Genomic DNA, 17,811 nt, shown 5'->3' with positions numbered 1-17,811 from the left:
TTTGGTTTAAAAAAAAAGGTCTTTACCAGGTGAGACTAAATAAAAGTATGCTATATAAATACATTCCAAAATGTTAAAATCAAATAATGTTGGTGCGAATAAAACAAAAATGCAAAGTGTTTCTTTCATCCAATTAAAAAAAAAACATTAGGGTAATGATTCATGTTCAAATGATTCATCTATATTTTTTTACTTGAGCCAATGAAAAATATCTATTGACTCAAATAAAAAAAATATATGTAAATCATTACCCTAACATTTTTTTATTGGATGAATAAAAGCAGTGAGCAGGAAAGGGACTCCTATTTTGTGCGCCAATACAACAACGGCTGTTCGCTTCCTGCTATCCGTACCTCAGACTTGTAGCTCTGCATTTCCAGTGCTGCACGGCTGCCCATGTCCTGCGCACAGATTTCGAAATACTTCCACACAAATGACATCGCGAATGATTACAATGTAGTCTGTGCACGCGGGCGCACTTCCGGAAAAATCGGCCGAGAAAAGACCAAAAACTGGCCGATTGCCGATCGCGTATTTTAAGCAAAAACCGTCCGGTCAACCGGTGCATCCCTAATTTAGACATAGGTTGATATATCTGCGGTGTTGGCAAAGGTTTCTAAATGATTTACATTACAAATCTAGTGAGAATGCACACAGTTTTTCCATATTACTTTGAGCAATTAAAATTCACATCGTATAGAGAGGAAGAGTTTAGCCCCTTTCACACATACGGTCTTCACTGGTAAATTACTGGTAAAGTTACCATGTGTGAACAGGACCTTTTCAGAAATCCCATTAAATAGGTTTTGGCAATCATATAATTCTTATTGAGATGACATGATTACTCTGAGCTGTTTACAAAGCTCTGATGCTTTATAATGAGCTTTTCTATGTAAACACGTGCTAGATGGATATATTTGACCATTTCACCTCACAGCTTTTTGTCGCGCTTCTCCATTCATCAGGGCTGCGACTCTGCAACTGAATACTATTATGCGCGTCTCGTGTTTATAAAAGAAAAACATTCTGACTTGCTACTAATGTTAGTTACTGTTAGTTAATGTCATACCATTGGTAGGCGAACACATGGACTCAAAAGTGATATCAATAAACAATTTTTTTTAAACTTATTTTATTATTTAAATGTAGGATTAAACGCTGCACGCCGGAAATCAGGCACTGTGCCGGAGAACTTTAAGCCCTGAGACCGTGGTGGAAATGCAGCAAGCAACAGGTCTGGGGGAAAAAAAGTTCCTGGTAAAATTGTTCCGGGTAATTTCGGTGGAAACGCAGCATACATTTCTATTGCTTTTCATGTTGAATAATTTTGTGTTGTTTCTATTTTAAAAACTTTTAAAGGGTTAGTTCATCGAAAAATCTAAATTATGTCATTAATGACTCACCCTCATGTCGTTCCAAACCCGTGAGACCTCATTTTATCTTTGGAACACAGTTTAAGATATTTTAGATTTACTCCGTGAGCTCTCAGTCCCTCCATTGAAACTGTGTGTACAGTCTACTGTCCATGTCCAGAAACATAGGAAAAACATCAAATCAGTCCATGTGACATCAGAGGGTCAGTTAGAACATTTTGAAGCATCGAAAATACATTTTGCTCCAAAAATAGCAAAAACTACGACTTTATTCAGCTTTGTCTTCTCTTCCATGTCTCTTATGAGAGAGTTCAAAACAAAGCAGTTTGTGATATCCGGTTCGTGAACGAATCATTCGATGTAACCGGATCTTCTTGAACCAGTTCACCAAATCGAACTGAATTGTTTTAAACTGTTCACGTCTCCAATACGCATTAATCCACAAATGACTTAAGATGTTAACTTTAATGTGGCTGACACTCCCTCTGAGTTTAAACAAACCAAAATCCCAGAGCAATTAATTTGCTCAAACAGTACACTGACTGAACTGCTGTGAAGAGAGAACTGAAGATTAACACAGAGCCGAGCCAGATAATGAACAAAGCATTGACTCGGAAGTGTGTAATTTTTCAAAATGCTTTGAATTCAGCATCTTACTTTTACTCGATTTGCTTCAAACTTCATCAGAATAATGACAAAACATGGCCGATTTAAATCTTTAAAGGAGATATTGATATCTAATATAGTGTTGCCATGGCAACGCTTCAAACTTGAATATTCTGTTCTGGTGATTTTGAAGCAGATTACATGTTCAGAATTAAAGGAACTTAAATTGCGAATGGATTTTAGATAGCTTGAACGGTTTTGTCGTAGTGATTTTAAATAACAGTAAAAAAGAACCAGTAAATGTCTTTAATTTTGTCAAAGTGCAGCGTCCAAACACTTTAAAAAAAATTACATATAGAAGAAAAGTCATTCTGAGGAAATATAATTAGTTTCACGACTATACAACACTATGGATAACAGAAAATTAAAAATCTATCAGTCATCTTATGATCAGTCACTGCTCTCTGTGTCAGGAAGGGGGTTGGGTGAGAGTGCATGCTGTCAGAGAGGGAGAAAGAGAGAGAGAGAGAAAGACACAGAGAGACTTTTAAACATCTATTTAATCATCAGAAAAAAAAATCTGTATTTCCTTTTTGTTTTGTGTTTTTTTTTTCTCATTACAGTTTATTAAATCTCTTAGGCCTTACCCTTTTCTGACAGTTTTGGGGATTTTTAAGAATCCAAAAATCCTTATTTGTGTTGCAAATAATTTCAAACTCATTTGATACTGACCTATTGCATCCTGTGACATGACATGTATCTGAACTTGCATAATCACATGGATGTAACTGTAAATCTGTTCACCTCACAGATGTAATGTGTACACCTAGGCTGTAATGCAAGCAGAACTTTCACAAATGCTTATAGGTCAATAAAATCATTACAAAACACTAAGTCATTAAAATATTTTACAACACTGTAAAATAATGTCTAATTTGTTAACATTAGCAAATGCATTGGTTCCACTTTATAATAAATACACTCATTAGTAAATAGTTCATGCTTTATTAAGCCTTGTCCCAACATTAATAGTCATTAGTAAGCAGCTTATAAATACAGCTATACTTAGCTTGTTCTTGGTTTCTAAGCACATTTATTACAAAGGAGAGTAAAGGGTCAGTTATATACTTCCTAATAAAAATAAACAACACGGATTGATACAGAACTCAGAAATATTTATTTCCTATATGCAATAAAAGTAAACTATACACTTGATAGATAGATAGATAGATAGATAGATAGATAGATAGATAGATAGATAGATCGACCCATTTTGGGGATGGTAAAGGTTTTGTCCACTGGGTGGTGCTGTGGCTATGTTTAATTAGAGCACCTGTCCTGAGCTACAAGTGTGTGTGTTGGTAATTGGGAAGCACACAGTTTTTGAGTGCACTGCAGAGTAGCTCACAAGGAGGATTCTAGTTGCATGCGGTCCATGAGGTATGGCTTTGTTTGTACATGTGAACATGTGAACAAGGAGAGGCCACAAGAAGTTTGAGATCATGTTTAATGGAGCCAGAGTAATAAAGAAAGACATTTGTTATGCATCTACATCCGTCTGCATGGACCCTGTTTGTACACGTTTTAAACTTGCTTACTCCTATTATCAACGACATTGAATAGCCAGTACACATACACACACACACCATTTTTTATCAAGTATACAGCTGTAAACTTTCATTATTTGCATCTTGAAAAAAAATATTTGTGTTCTGTATCCCTGTGTTGTGTTTAACTTTTTAGTTTGGTAGATGAATATTCCTTTAAATCTCCTTTGTGAATGCTTTAAATGCATAAATAGTCCTCACTTTAGATGAGCTCACAAAAATAGATAGCTGGAAATTACTAAATGTTTTATAAAAACCTGAAGACCAAAAGAGCGAGCGCACCACCATTCTCCCCAATCAGCACTGCTCTAGCCAACTGTGCCCACCATTAAATAAATAAATAAATTACATTATTTACAAACCAGTTTACAAACCAGACGGTTGCTTGTTTTTTTACTTGTTTTGTGTTTTACTTGAGCTGTGTTCAACCAAGTCTCTACATTTCTCACACACAACAACCTCCTTGACAGCAACCAATCTGGCTTCAGAAGTGGACTTTCAACTGAGACTGCCTTGCTCTTAGTTGTTGAAGCTCTAAGACTGGCAAGAGCAGAATCCAAATCTTCAGTACTTATCCTGCTTGATCTGTCCGCTGCTTTTGACATGGTTAACCACCAGATCCTCCTATCAACCCTACTGGCAAAAGGTATCTCAGGAACCACACTTCAATGGTTTGAGTCTTACCTATCAGATAGGTCCTTCAAAGTATCTTGGAGAGGTGAGGTTTCCAAGTCACAACATCTAACTACTGGGGTGCCTCAGGGCTCAGTTCTTGGACCACTTCTCTTCTGTCTACATGGCATCATTAGGTTCTGTCATTCAGAAACATGGCTTTTCATACCACTGCTATGCTGATGACACTCAACTCTACCTCTCATTCCATCCTGATGATCTGACAGTAGCTATTTGCATCTCAGCTTGTCTAACAGACATTTCTTCTTGGATGATGGACCATCACCTTTAACTCAACCTTGCCAAGACAGAACTGCTTGTGATTCCAGCAAACCCATCGTTTCATCACAATTTCACCATCAAGTTAGGCACATCAACCATAACTCCTTCAAAAACAGCTAGAAGCCTTGGAGTTATGATTGATGATCAGCTGACTTTCTCAGACCACATTGCTAAAACTGTCCGATCCTGCAGATTTGCTTTATTCAACATCAAGAAGATCAAGCCCTTTCTTTCGGAACATGCAGCACAACTCCTTGTTCAAGCTCTTGTTCTGTCCAGGCTGGACTATTGCAATGCCCTCTTGAGCCAAAAAGAATACACGTAACACCTGTTTATCAATTTGCACTTGCTTCCAATAGCTGCTCGCATAAAATTCAAGGCATTGATGTTTGCCTACAAAACTACCACTGGCTCTGCACCCATTTACCTAAATTTGTTACTTCAGATTTGTGTGCCCTCTAGAAGCTTGCGTTCTGCAAGTGAACGTCGCTTGATTGTGCCATCCCAAAGAAGCACAAAGTCACTTTTACGGACTTTTAAATGAAATGTTCCCTCCTGGTGGAATGACCTCCCCAACTCAATCCAGCAGCTGAGTCCTTAGCCATCTTCAAGAATTGGCTTAAAACACATCTCTTCCATCTTTATTTGACCCTCTAACTTTAACACTCACTATTCTAGTTCTATTCTTTAAAAAAATCCAACTACATTTCCAATCTTTTTGTATTCTATTTTCTTTTAATTTATTATGCAATTGTATGTGTGTGTGTGTGTGTGTGTGTGTGTGTAAAGATCTCTAACACTAGCTTGCTCTAATCTTTTTTTATTCTATCGGTTTTTTATTTATTTATTATATTATTTAAAATCCCATGGTATGTGCTCTGTGTTAACCTAACTGAGACTTGTTATAGCACTTATATATCATTGCTCTTTTTGTTGTTTTTGATTGCTTCCACTGTCCTCATCTGTAAGTCGCTTTGGATAAAAGCGTCTGCTAAATGAATAAATGTAAATGTAATCAGGCTAGAAACATGCCTTTAACATGGTTTTAAACTGGTTTTGGCCACTATCATGCTGGTTTTATGTGGTCTTAGCTGGTTTTCTTTACTGAATCAACTGGTTTTATCTGGTTTAGTATTGAAAAATGTTAACAACATGCTAGTTACTTGCTAATCAGACTAGAAACATACTTTTTACATGGTTTAAAGTGTTTTTGGCCACTGTCAAGCTGGCCTTAGCTGGTTTTCTTTACTGAATCAACTGGTTTTAGCTGGTTTTGTATAGAAAAATGAAAACAACATGCTAGTTACTCATTAATCAGATTAGAAACATGCATTTAACATGGTTTAAAAGTGGGTTTGGTCCCTGTCATGCTGGCCTTAGCTGTTTTTTTTTACTGAATCAACTGGTTTTAGCTAGATTATCATAGAAATGTGTTAACAACATGTTAGTAACTTGATAATCAGGTTTAGGGCTGCAACTAACAATTATTTTGATAATCGATTAATCTGTCGATTATTTTTACGATTAATCGATTAATCGGTTTATGTACTTATATTTTAGTTTTTTCCATTTTTTCCCCAAGTAAATTATTAATAAATGGTCTTTATACTTCAGCATAGATTTTTAAGAGATTTGAACCATTTTGCACTGTCAAATCCTAATCAAAAATATACCTGGAGTTGTTTTATTGTGTTAGTAATCCTTTGTCGAACTCTTCTGCAATCAGAACACTGACCCATACTCTAGCAAATTTCACAAGGAGATTTAAAATAATGTTTTCACCATGGCAGTCCTTAGAGCTCCTAAAGTAGTTTAACATCCCGAACGAAGCTTATTAAGGAATCTTTCAGAACATATTTTCACGAAGAATAAGGATAAAACAGAATAAAATTGCAGTGCATTGTATTTTATTATTTACTGGGAAACAGCTTTATAGCTTTTGCTGTGAAATTGTAAACAATCCTTCGAATAAAGTGCCAGTGGCATGAAACCTGAATGGAACTCACAATTTAAAGTAAAATCCATCAGAAGGTTGTCCAGAAGAAAAAATTGGACAGTCACACACAAAAAACCTGCTGTGTGAAAAAGAGCAGTGAATACTTAGAAAAAAAGTGCATTTCAAATATCTTTAAACATTTACCTCTCTCATTCAGTCATAATTAGGCTGCACGACTGAATTTTGAACTGGTAAACGACAAACTGATCACAGAACATGTTTGTAAAGCTTTAAATGTTAACTGTTAAAAAGCAATGTTATCAGCTTTTACGACTAAACATTTGCAAACAACATTGTACTGGAGAATCTGCACAAATAAAAGTCTTAGGGGCCGTTCACATATCGTGCCTAAAAACGCGTGGAAAACGCTAGGCGCGTTCTTCTTTTTTGAAGGCTCAAAGTAAAGTACTCCCACATCACGCTAAATGCTGCAGAGACGCTGTTCGGGAAGCACGTGACAAAACGAGGCCAGCTATTGGCTATTCGCTACTTCTCCTGCTGTACTGGCTGAGTAAAACCTCCGGTGGCTCATTACTGCCACACTTTGGTCACCGCAGATTTGAAATATGCACGAAATGAGCCGCTTACGGCAAATAAAAGTTATTTAGCAACGAATCGATGACTAAATTAGTTGACAACTATTTTAATAATCGATTTTTATCGATTAAATCGATTCGTTGTTTCAGCTCTAATCAGGTTAGTGGCCAAAACTATTTTAAAACTATGTTAAAAGCATGGTTTTACCTGAATTAGCATTGAAACATGCTAGTCACTTGAAAGTCATGCTAGCAACATGGTACTCACTTGCTAGTCATGCTAGAAACATGCTTGTCACTTGTTAATCATGTTAACAAAATACTAGTTGCATGCTAATCATGCTAAAAACATGCTAGTTACATACTAATCATGCTAAAAACATGCTAGCGACATACTAGCAACATGCTAATCATGCTGGCAACATGTTAATCATGTTAGCAAAATGCTAGTCTAGGGATGCGCCGGTACTAGTATCGGTACCGAACGGTACCCAGGCAAATTAAATTTGGAAGTGATCATCCTTATCCCTTTGAAGTGGGGACTTTGGAGTGAGTAGGGCAAGTGCATGCCATTAAGTAGACGTTAGGAATGCACTTTGGAAAAGGAGCAATATAATTTCCTCATCTTCAGCTGGGATGTTCCCGTGACAGCAGATTCACTGATGGACATCGACATAAAAACAATATACATTTAATGTTTTAAAAAGTTTTATATATATTCGTTTTTATATAATATATAGCATATTTTTAAAACTTATTTAAATATAAAATGTATGTTTATTTGCAACGGTTATGCTAACAACAATAAAAAAACAAAAACAAACAAAAAAAAAAACATTTACAACAGTAAAACAGCGACATCTGCTGACTGACATGCTGCGCTGTCACAGGAACATGCAAGCTGAAGATAATAAGGAAATTATGTCGCTCCTTTTGCAAAGTGCATTCCTAACGACTACTTAATGGCAACACATGCCCTACTAACTCCAAAGTCCCCACTCCAAGGGGACAGGGATGATCTCTTCCATTTGGAATTTGCACAGGAACCGTTCGGTACCAATACTAGTACCGGCACACCCCTATGCTAGTCGCATGTTAATCATGCTAGAAACATGTTAGCGACATACTAGCAACATGCTAACAACATGCTAATCATGCTAGCAACATGCTAACGACATGCTAATCATGCTAGAAACATGTTAGCGACATGATAGCAACATGCTAATCATGCTACAAACATGTTAACAACATGGTAATAATGCTAACAACATGCTAATCATGCAAGCGACATGCTGGTCACTTGCTAATCATGCTAGAAACATGCTAGCAACATGTTATTCATGTTAGCAAAATGCTAGTCGCATGATAATCATGCTAAAAAAATGTTAACGACATACAAGCAACATGCTAATCTTGTTAGAAACATGCTAATCATGCTAGCAACATGCTAGTGACATACTAGCAACATGCTAATCATGCTAGAAACATGCTAGCAACATGCTAATCATGCTAGCAACATGTTAGTAAAATGCTAGCGACATGCTAGAAACATGCTAATAATTCTAGAAATATGCTAATCATGTTAGAATCATGCTAGCCACATGCTAATCATGCTAGAAACATGTTAGCGACATACTAACAACATGTTAATCATGCTAGCAACATTCTAGCGACATGCTAATCATGCTAGTAACATGCTAGCGACATGTTATTCATGCTAGTAACATGTTAGCAACATGTTAGCCGCATGCTAGTCATGCTAGAAACATGTTGACAACATGGTAATCATGCCAGCAAAATGCTAGCGACATACTAGCAACATGCTAATAATGCTAGCAACATGCTAGCGACATGTTAATCATGCTAGTAACATGGTATTCATGCTAGTAACATGCTAACGACATGCTAGTCACTTGCTAATCATTCTAGAAACATGCTATACATGTTAGCCGCATGCTAGTCATGCTAGAAACATGTTGACAACATGGTAATCATGCCAGCAAAATGCTAGTCGCATGATAATCATGCTATAAACATGTTAGCAACATGCTAATCATGCTAGAAACATGCTAATCATGCTAGACATGCTAGCCTCATGCTAGAAACATGCTAGCGACATATTTATGCTAGAAACATGTTAGCAACATGCTAATCATGGTAGGAACATGCTAGTCACTTGCTAACCATGCTACAAACATGCTACTGACATGCTAGATACCTTGCTGATCATGTTAAGTACATGTTAGTAACTTGCTAATCATGATAGCAACATGCTAGCAACTTTGCTAATCATGCTAATGACATGGTAGTCACTTGCTTTTAATGCTAACAATATGTTAATCACATTCTTTTTTAAACTTCTTAACTTTTCAAACTTTCTACATTTTTCAAACTTTCTGGCCAGGCTTTTTCAAGCCAACTTAAACTTTGACCACAATCTTTACTATCTAGTTAAGATTGATATGGTTTGGAGGTGGTAAAATGTGCTTGGAAAAAAAAAAAAAAAAAAAAAATCACAATAAAAAAAATGTTTTAATGTTTAAGTTTGGAATATTAACTGACAAGAATGAAAGCTATATAATTATTGTTCATGTTAACAGTTAATGTTTATAAATGAAATCTTATTGTAAAGTGTTACTAAAGTTATATATATATACCCTAGTGGGTTGCGGTGGTATTGCAGATGGGCTGCCAATTACTTTTAAAATAAATTATATTGTTAATGTAAAAATGTATATAATTAAATAACAAAAAATAAATACTAAAATGTTACTATGCTTCCACTATTTGAGCTCGCTGATTGGTTTAAGAATAAACCACCAATTTATCTTAGATATTTTTGCTGCATATGCTACAGAACAACAAATTCATCATGTTCCCTCCTGACTGCTTGCTCCGCTGACGGTCTACCCGCTGCTGAGCTCTGCCTGAATCATTTCCCATTTTGCTGAGCGGTGCCAGACAGAGTTATTTTCTGTTAATTTTCAGTCCATTCTAGGGCTGTGTGATTAATCGAAATTGCGCGATTTCTAAATCGCTTTATAGGGCCAGATAGCCCTTCAAATGAAGATTTTTCGGGACCACACTTCAAACGAAGGGGTATGAATTATCTTGCCAACATGGCTGCTACAGCGAACAAAAAGATTATAATGAAAAGTATGTTACATTCAATTATGAGTTCATATTAACGGTCATGTTACTCAATGAAATGTTAACAAAAAACAAAAAAATTGCTAATATTTGCTAACGTCATATCATTACAGACTGCATGATAGTGCCACAGCATATGTCTGATCAGGGCGATAACTGCTGTAGACATTGATGGGGGCTAATCCCCCCAATAATTAGAAATCACTAAACCATTTTCTCAAACATTGAGAGAGAGAGGGAGAGAGAGAGATGGAAGTTGCGTGTATGCGCATTTATCTTTTTAGAGTGAGTTAACTTAAACAGCGATTGTATCCTCTCATCACTGGAAAATATAATGTAGTGATTCAGTATTTAAATTGTATTTAATAAAAGTCGTGGGGCAGCGTTGGCAAGTTTATTATCTCCTGGATGTGTTAGCTGCGCGATTTCCGATATGTGTGTGTGTGTGTGTGTGTCAGTAAGCAGCTCATTAATACAGAATGATAATTAAAGGCTCTAATGCACACCAGTATATGCATGTATTGTAAGAGCTAGATGACGAATGATGACGTGGGACGGCATAGTAGTGTTGTCCCAATCCTTAGGGGAATATTTTCTCCCTTAACCCTTGACACTCTTTTTCAAGGGACATGGGGAAGGGGTAGGCGGAGGGGTAGGGGAAGGGGTATAAAATAGAATTGGGATTGGGCCTAAGTGAGAGGAGCAAATTAATTTAGTGTTGGGCGATGGATCTTGTTGGGAAAGCAAATACCACACCACCGATCTGGAGTCATCTGCATTCATGTCACCCATCAGCGTTTGGACAAGTTCTCGTGATCGCAAACGCTGGCTGGTCAGGTTTGGTGAGGCTTTCTATAAACTGGACAAATACAAACGTGAGACAGCGATACATAAAAGATGGTAACAAGAAATATGGCAACGATTCCTATTTCAAAGAGAGCGCGTGCAGATGAGGAGTTACTGAGCTTGCTTGGTGGCGGAAAAGTAAACCGGACGCAACACAACCGCGTTGCGACAGGTTTAGTCTGTCTAGTATCTATACAGGACATTTGAACTCTGTGTCAGTACCTCACAGACCGGACGGGGATTTATCATGTCGTTTTGTGCTACATCCAGTGTAGCATCACTGATTATAATGAGTATTTTGTCGCGCTGCGTCGCTCGCGTCCATTAGACAGGGTGTATTTAACTTTCTTATTTAGGCTACTTTCTTGTTTAACTGCATTATTTCTTTGATATTTATTTTAGTGTTTTGCAGGCGGCGTTCACTGACAGAAGTGCTCAAATATACATGAACTGACGAGTTAAATAGGATGTGTCAGATGAGTGACACAGTGCTGGGCTGATTTCATAGACATGTGCATACATATAAATATATCCTGTATATAATATATATAAAATATATTACATGCATGCATAGTTCAAGTCAGCTTTAATCACCTTTTTTTTGGTAATTCCATGAATTAACTGACCCCGACACTGCTTGCACATAGTTTATTTCGCAGTTTGATATGAAAGTATACACAAAAAGGAAGCGCGCACCGGCGCCTTTGAGAGCAGGACCGTCCGCGCTCGCTTAACTTGCACCTGATAATAAAGTGAGTGGAGCGCGTGTCTGAAACATCTCCTGTACAGACATTCTGCGACTGAATAAATTCACTTCTTGTCATGAGAAAAGTGACAGAAGCAGCAGTTGTGAGTGGGTGGCCATCCCCGCCCCTATACGTTAAATATTTTGAATACGTTAAACTGAAACAAATTCTCGCCTTCGTTAACTAGCTACTTTTGCCACAAATATATATATATATATATATATATATATATATATATATATATATATATATATGAGCATGTTTTTATCTTATTGGAAACTAGGAATCAATAAGCAGAATCTGAATAAATAAAAATTAAAAAGATACTCGACCCAATGTCAAAAAAGACACAAAAAAAATAAAAATAAAATAAAATAAACACTGAATGACTTTAACACCATACTGACCCTCCTCTCAATGAGCGAGCAAGGTGGGTAGTGACACTCGTAGTAGGTGCAGGAACACTCCTCCTCTTCCACCAGCTCTCCATTGGCATTGTAGTAGCGTGTGCGACTCAATTCCAGGTACTGCTCTTCCACTGGGTCTGCTGGTACCTGCTGGATGGCCAGCCAGTACAATGACTGCTCTCTAGAGAGGACATTACACAGGCATAATTTAGAAAGCACATCACAGCACAAGTTGAGCACAGTGGATTAGTTTTTTTGTTTGTTTGTTTCTTAATAAGCTGTACATCATAAAATCTTAATGTAATGATTTTCAATTACCTTTGTTTGCTGGACAGTTCTTCTGGTTTGGGACTCCATCCCACTGGAACGAGACGCAAGTTGTCTAGACGGTTGTCCACTGTGACGGAGTTTATGTGAACTACTTGGAAACTTGGAGCAATTCCACCTCTGTGCTTTTCCCTGTAAACAAATACACTAAAATGTGACTACTTAAAACATATCGATTTCTACTTATTTATAGCCTCTTCAGAATTTACACACATGCAAAACTACACATTTTCAAAATCAACTAGTCTATAAGTTCCCTGATAAACCGTCAACTAACCACAAAATGAGGTGGAAGGTACCTCATAACACACCATGACACAATTAGTATTAAATAGATTATTAAGTCTGAAAATTTTGTCAAAAGGTGGATCTTAACGGGGTGGGTGACATTTTTTCTAGGCTTGATTTTGTTAATGGGGTGCAGTCTAACATGTGCTGAGATTCTCCTATAAACGCACTGATCATTTCCTGCTATTATGAAGTCCCTCCTTCAGAAATACTCAATGAGCTCAGATTGGTTAGCTGGTCCAGTGTATTGTGATCGGCTAAAACACAATACGACAGAATTGCGATTCATATGAAGAGTTTTTACGTGCACCCCTAGTTTACTCTTCCTCTTCTCTAAAGCAGCGCAGCATGGCCTAGCCCCCTTTGCTGCATGTTCCCAGGGCTGGGGTTTATCTGGGTTCATTATGTAATGAACCCGGGAAGTAACTCATTGTAGTCCCTACGAGCCGTTTTTGTAGGCATTAAACTACAAGAATTTTTATATCTCCGTTAGCATTGAACTTTCAGCGCCACAACTTGGCAGATATTGTTGATGCTCAAACAGCAATCTTACACACTAACATTAAAAAAGTGAAATCGCAATCAACCACCCCTATAATTAGTTGTTTCATCCATTGCATTAAAACATTTCATTGTTAGTTGTAAGTTCATTATGACTTTCACTAGTGGCCCGAATTGTGACAGTTGTAGCTGAAGATCGTAAACAGTGTAAAAGCTGTGGGAAATGCAATAGGCTCTAACACTACACTCACCAAAGTAACTCATGCAGTGGTCGACCAGCCCATCTACCCATGCCGATGTCAAAGGCATAAGCAAAGATTTTTGCCCCATTCCCATCTGCATCAACTTCCATGCGTGCCTGAAAATAAAGACATTCAGCCATTCAATTTCACAGAACTAAATAATAGTATTCCAAGCATGTGACCACAACAAAAAGAATCCTTTGGATAATTTAAAAAAAATTTACTAGGAATACCAGAAATTGCCATAACACATAGGGTTGTTGGTTCAACAACAAAATGAGTTCTCACCTCAAATGCATAGTTTTCCACCAATGGTATGTCTTGCTCATCAATCAAAGTGTACTTTGTCTGAAGGAACAAAACGGTGTTATAATGGAGATTAAGTCAATTGAGTCAACAATCCAAAAACATACCAGCTATTTTGCTTCCTCACCAAAGACTTCAGTTATACATTGCGTTCCTGAGGGTTCCCACACTTTTTAACCAATTTTCTATAAGTTTGATTATTTTCCATTTTTAAAGGGGTCATATGGTGCTTTTTTTTAAAGGTCATTATTTTGTGTATTTAGTGTAACAGAATATGTTTACATGCTTTAATGTTCAAAAAACATTATTTTTCAAATGCTGTACATTATTGTAGGTCCTCTATGCCCCGCCTCTCAAATGGTCATTTTCTACAAAGTCCCTCCTTCCGACAAGCACAGTCTGCTCTAATTGGCCAACTGATCCAGTGCATTGTGATTGGTTGAACGCTGCAAGCACTCTTTAGAAATGTGATGCTCCTTTACATAATCATGAATTTTGTATTTCAAAATAAATGTAAAGACAGTTAATAATGTCCTTAGTTTTACCATCAGTTCAAGTCCAAAAGGGGAACAGAGTGGTGTTACAGACACGGCGATGAAGCTCGTATGTGTTTGCAGTAAACAAACCACGGAAAGTTAGGACAGCTGACTCCACTGTGTGAGTCTCTTTCTCTCTCTCTCTCTCTCTCTCTCTCTCAGGGGATTGTGGGTAGCGGGGAGATTTCAGGTGGTTGAGCACGCGTGCGAAAACTTTTCTGTTTTACTTTTTCAACTTTCATTGTTTATAGTCATTCATAAATTTAACGTAAGGATAGTTAAAGTATTTACCAGCAGACTGCGCATAGCGCAGGGTTGCGAGTAATAATGGAGTCAAACGACGCTTTTTCGCGTCTAACTCTCAAACACGGATTAAAGTGCATGCCACAGGAGAACATGAACATTGAAGACGTTCTGCTAGCCGTCAGTCAGAAGGTTGGTGGTTTAAATATTAAGTCAGCTGCCAGGATGAACAAAGCACTTGTTGTTTTTCTTACTGAAGTTGATATGGTTGATGAATTAATCGAGACAGGGCTTGAGGTAAACAATATGTTTTTACAATTACTGCCGTTATCTAGTCCCTCCAAAAAAGTAGTTCTTTCCAATGTACCGCCATTCATAAAAGATGAAACTTTGAAAGGAATACTTCAGCGTTACGGTAAAGTAACTGCGCCGATCAAGATGATCCCTTTAGGACTCAGAAATCCTGATATAAAGCACTTTATGTCCTTCCGACGATTCACGTATATAATACCGAACGCACAATATGACCCGCTTGAAGTAGCGATAAAGATATCAATCGAAGGTAAAGATTACACAATCTTTATCAGCACGGAACAGATGCGCGGTTATGTTGGCGGTGACCATGGTCAAGTTCGGCAGACATGCCCTAGATCTGTTAACAGTGCAGGAGAGGGCAGCTCTAATGTGCGAGTAGAGACAAACTCAGAGCCTCAAAACCGAGAGGAAAATACAAACAATGGCAAACAACCAGAACAGAGAGCTGAGATTTCTGATGTAAGTCAGTCAGAAAACGCATGTTCTCAGTCTAAAAGTAAGGAAAATATGTGTTTACCGCAAAAAGACACAGAAGCACAAAGTGTTGTGACAAATGAAAATGAATCTGAAGAAGGGAAATGTAGTCAGTGGTCCAATGTAAGTACAGATAATATTCTGTTAGATGATGATTCAGATAATGGAAGTGAAAGTGAAGGGAGTTTTTTTGACATGGAAGAAACCGGTTCACAAGCAGGATCTTTAGAAACGAGTGATACAAACTCCAGACTATATTCTGTAAAACAAATTAGTATCTTCCTTGATAAAACTAAAGGTACCAGGAATCCCCAGATGGAAATGTTTTTTACCAGATTTGAAAAGCTTTCTTGCCTCTTCTAGATATGTAATGACAAATGCAACTCTTGAAGAATTCAACAGACAAAAACGATATCGTCTTAAGAAAATTATGACTAAAGTAAAAAAGATGATCCAACGTAGCAATAAAAAAGTGTAACAGGTTAGGATGAAAAGCTTGCAATGATGATATTCAGCTGCATTAATATTTCCCTGTTAATAATCATGGCATCCTTGAGCATTGGTTCTTTAAATGTTAATGGATGCCGTAGTGTAGGGAAAAGATTTGCGCGCTTTCATTTTTAACTTTAAAGAAGACAGGTGTAATTTTTTTGCAGGAAACTCACACTGATTAATATAACCAGACAGAATGGCTTAGTGAGTGGAAAGGGCAAGTTTTTCTTAGCCATGGGTCAAATGTCAGTGCTGGTGTAGCTATTCTGATATCTGCTAAACGTCAAGGACAGGCTTTCAGTATGATAGATATTATACCTGGTAGAATGCAAAAAGTAGATATTATTTTGCAAGGTTTATCTTTTTCATTTATTAATGTTTACGCCCCTAACGTCGGATCTGACAGAATTGAATGCTTTAGAAAATTACAAGTGATTAAATGGAATTCCCCATGAAAGAGTAATCGTTGTAGCTGGAGATTTTAATTGCACTATTGATCATACAGTTGATAGGAATCACGATGAGCCTCACCCAAAATCATCAGAAGCGCTTAGAAATGTTTTAAAATATCATGCACTTGTTGATGTGTGTAGAGAATCCTTTCCTAAAGAAAAACAATATACATGGTTAAAGATGGGTTCAAAAATTATATCTGGAGCCAGGTTAGATAGAATTTATGTTCAAAAAACTAAAAGACAGTATTTTCTTAACAGCAGTATTAGTCCCACACCCCTATCTGATCATCACTACATATCTGTCACGGTCACAACATTGAATACTTATAATAAATCTTACTGGCACTTTAATAATAGATTGTTAAAAGATCACTCTTTTGTGCACTCTTTTACTCTTTTCTGGAGAGCTTGGAGAGAGAGAAGGTCACAGTTTAAATCCTTAAGCCAATGGTGGGACATTGGAAAAATCCAGATGGAATCTTTCTGCCAACAGTATACACAAAATAATATAAATGAAACTAAAAAGAAGATACAACTTTTGGAAAAAGACATTTTAAAGCTAAGTAGCTCCATAAGTGGAGAAGATGGGAAAAATGAAGATCTACTTGATCAAAATAAATTTATTTTAAAAAATCTGTATGAAGAAAGAGACCAAGGAGCAATAGTTCGAGCAAGAATCGCTCAACTTCACCACATGGACACTTCCTTAAAATTCTTTTTTGCCTTGTAAAGGAAAGTTCGAGAGAGAAAATCAATTGATCATCTTAAACTACCCGATGGGAGAGAGACAACAGATAAAAAGGAGATTATTTTACAAGCCTTGTCATTCTACGAAAAACTTTACAGTGCTCAGTCTTGTGATCCTAAAGCTGTGGAACATATTCTTAATGATGTCCCTAAATTAAATGATAAGAAAGAACTGGAACATTCACTGTCATTTGGAGAACTAAGTACAGCTTGTGAACAACAGTCTGCTGGACGATCCCCAGGGTTGGACGGTCTAACATCTGAATTTTACAGAGTTTTTTGGTCACTTATTGGACCGGATTTACATTCTGTTTTTACTGAAAGTGAAAAATTGAAAGTTTTACCTCTTGCAGAAGAGCTGTAATAACGCTATTACCTAAAAAAGGTGACTTAAGGTCCTTAAAAAACTGGCGCCCCATCTCAATTTTAAACACAGACTACAAGATACTCTCGAAGGCATTAACGAATAGGCTGAAAGAATGCTTAGCTTCCATAGTCCATGAAGATCAATCATACTGTGTTCCGAAACGCTCCATCTTTGATAACTTGTTTCTGGTGCGTGATCTATTACAGTTAACTGACATATACAAGCTTGATGTTGGACTTCTGTCACTTGACCATGAGAAGGCATTCGACAGAGTCGACCATCACTACCTCTTTAAAA

The 17,811-nt window shown here is 37.1% G+C and overlaps 1 protein-coding gene across 1 annotated transcript in view; it reads right to left on the bottom strand.

Moving 5' to 3' along the window:
- Positions 1-17,811, bottom strand: part of LOC132140805 (zinc finger MYND domain-containing protein 19-like) — a 61,257-nt gene that overhangs the window by 23,456 nt on the left and 19,990 nt on the right. The window contains exons 2-5 of the mRNA XM_059549798.1: positions 13,868-13,927; positions 13,589-13,695; positions 12,540-12,680; positions 12,222-12,402 (exon numbers count right to left, since the gene is read on the bottom strand). Coding sequence (XP_059405781.1) covers positions 12,222-12,402; positions 12,540-12,680; positions 13,589-13,695; positions 13,868-13,927 — 489 coding nt within the window. The remainder of the gene's footprint in view (positions 1-12,221; positions 12,403-12,539; positions 12,681-13,588; positions 13,696-13,867; positions 13,928-17,811) is intronic.

Source organism: Carassius carassius, chromosome 5 (genome assembly GCF_963082965.1).
Source record: "Carassius carassius chromosome 5, fCarCar2.1, whole genome shotgun sequence".
NCBI lineage: Eukaryota > Metazoa > Chordata > Actinopteri > Cypriniformes > Cyprinidae > Carassius > Carassius carassius.
The sequence above is the reverse complement of the archived record's forward strand: the minus strand, read 5'-3'. Positions and strand labels throughout refer to the sequence as shown.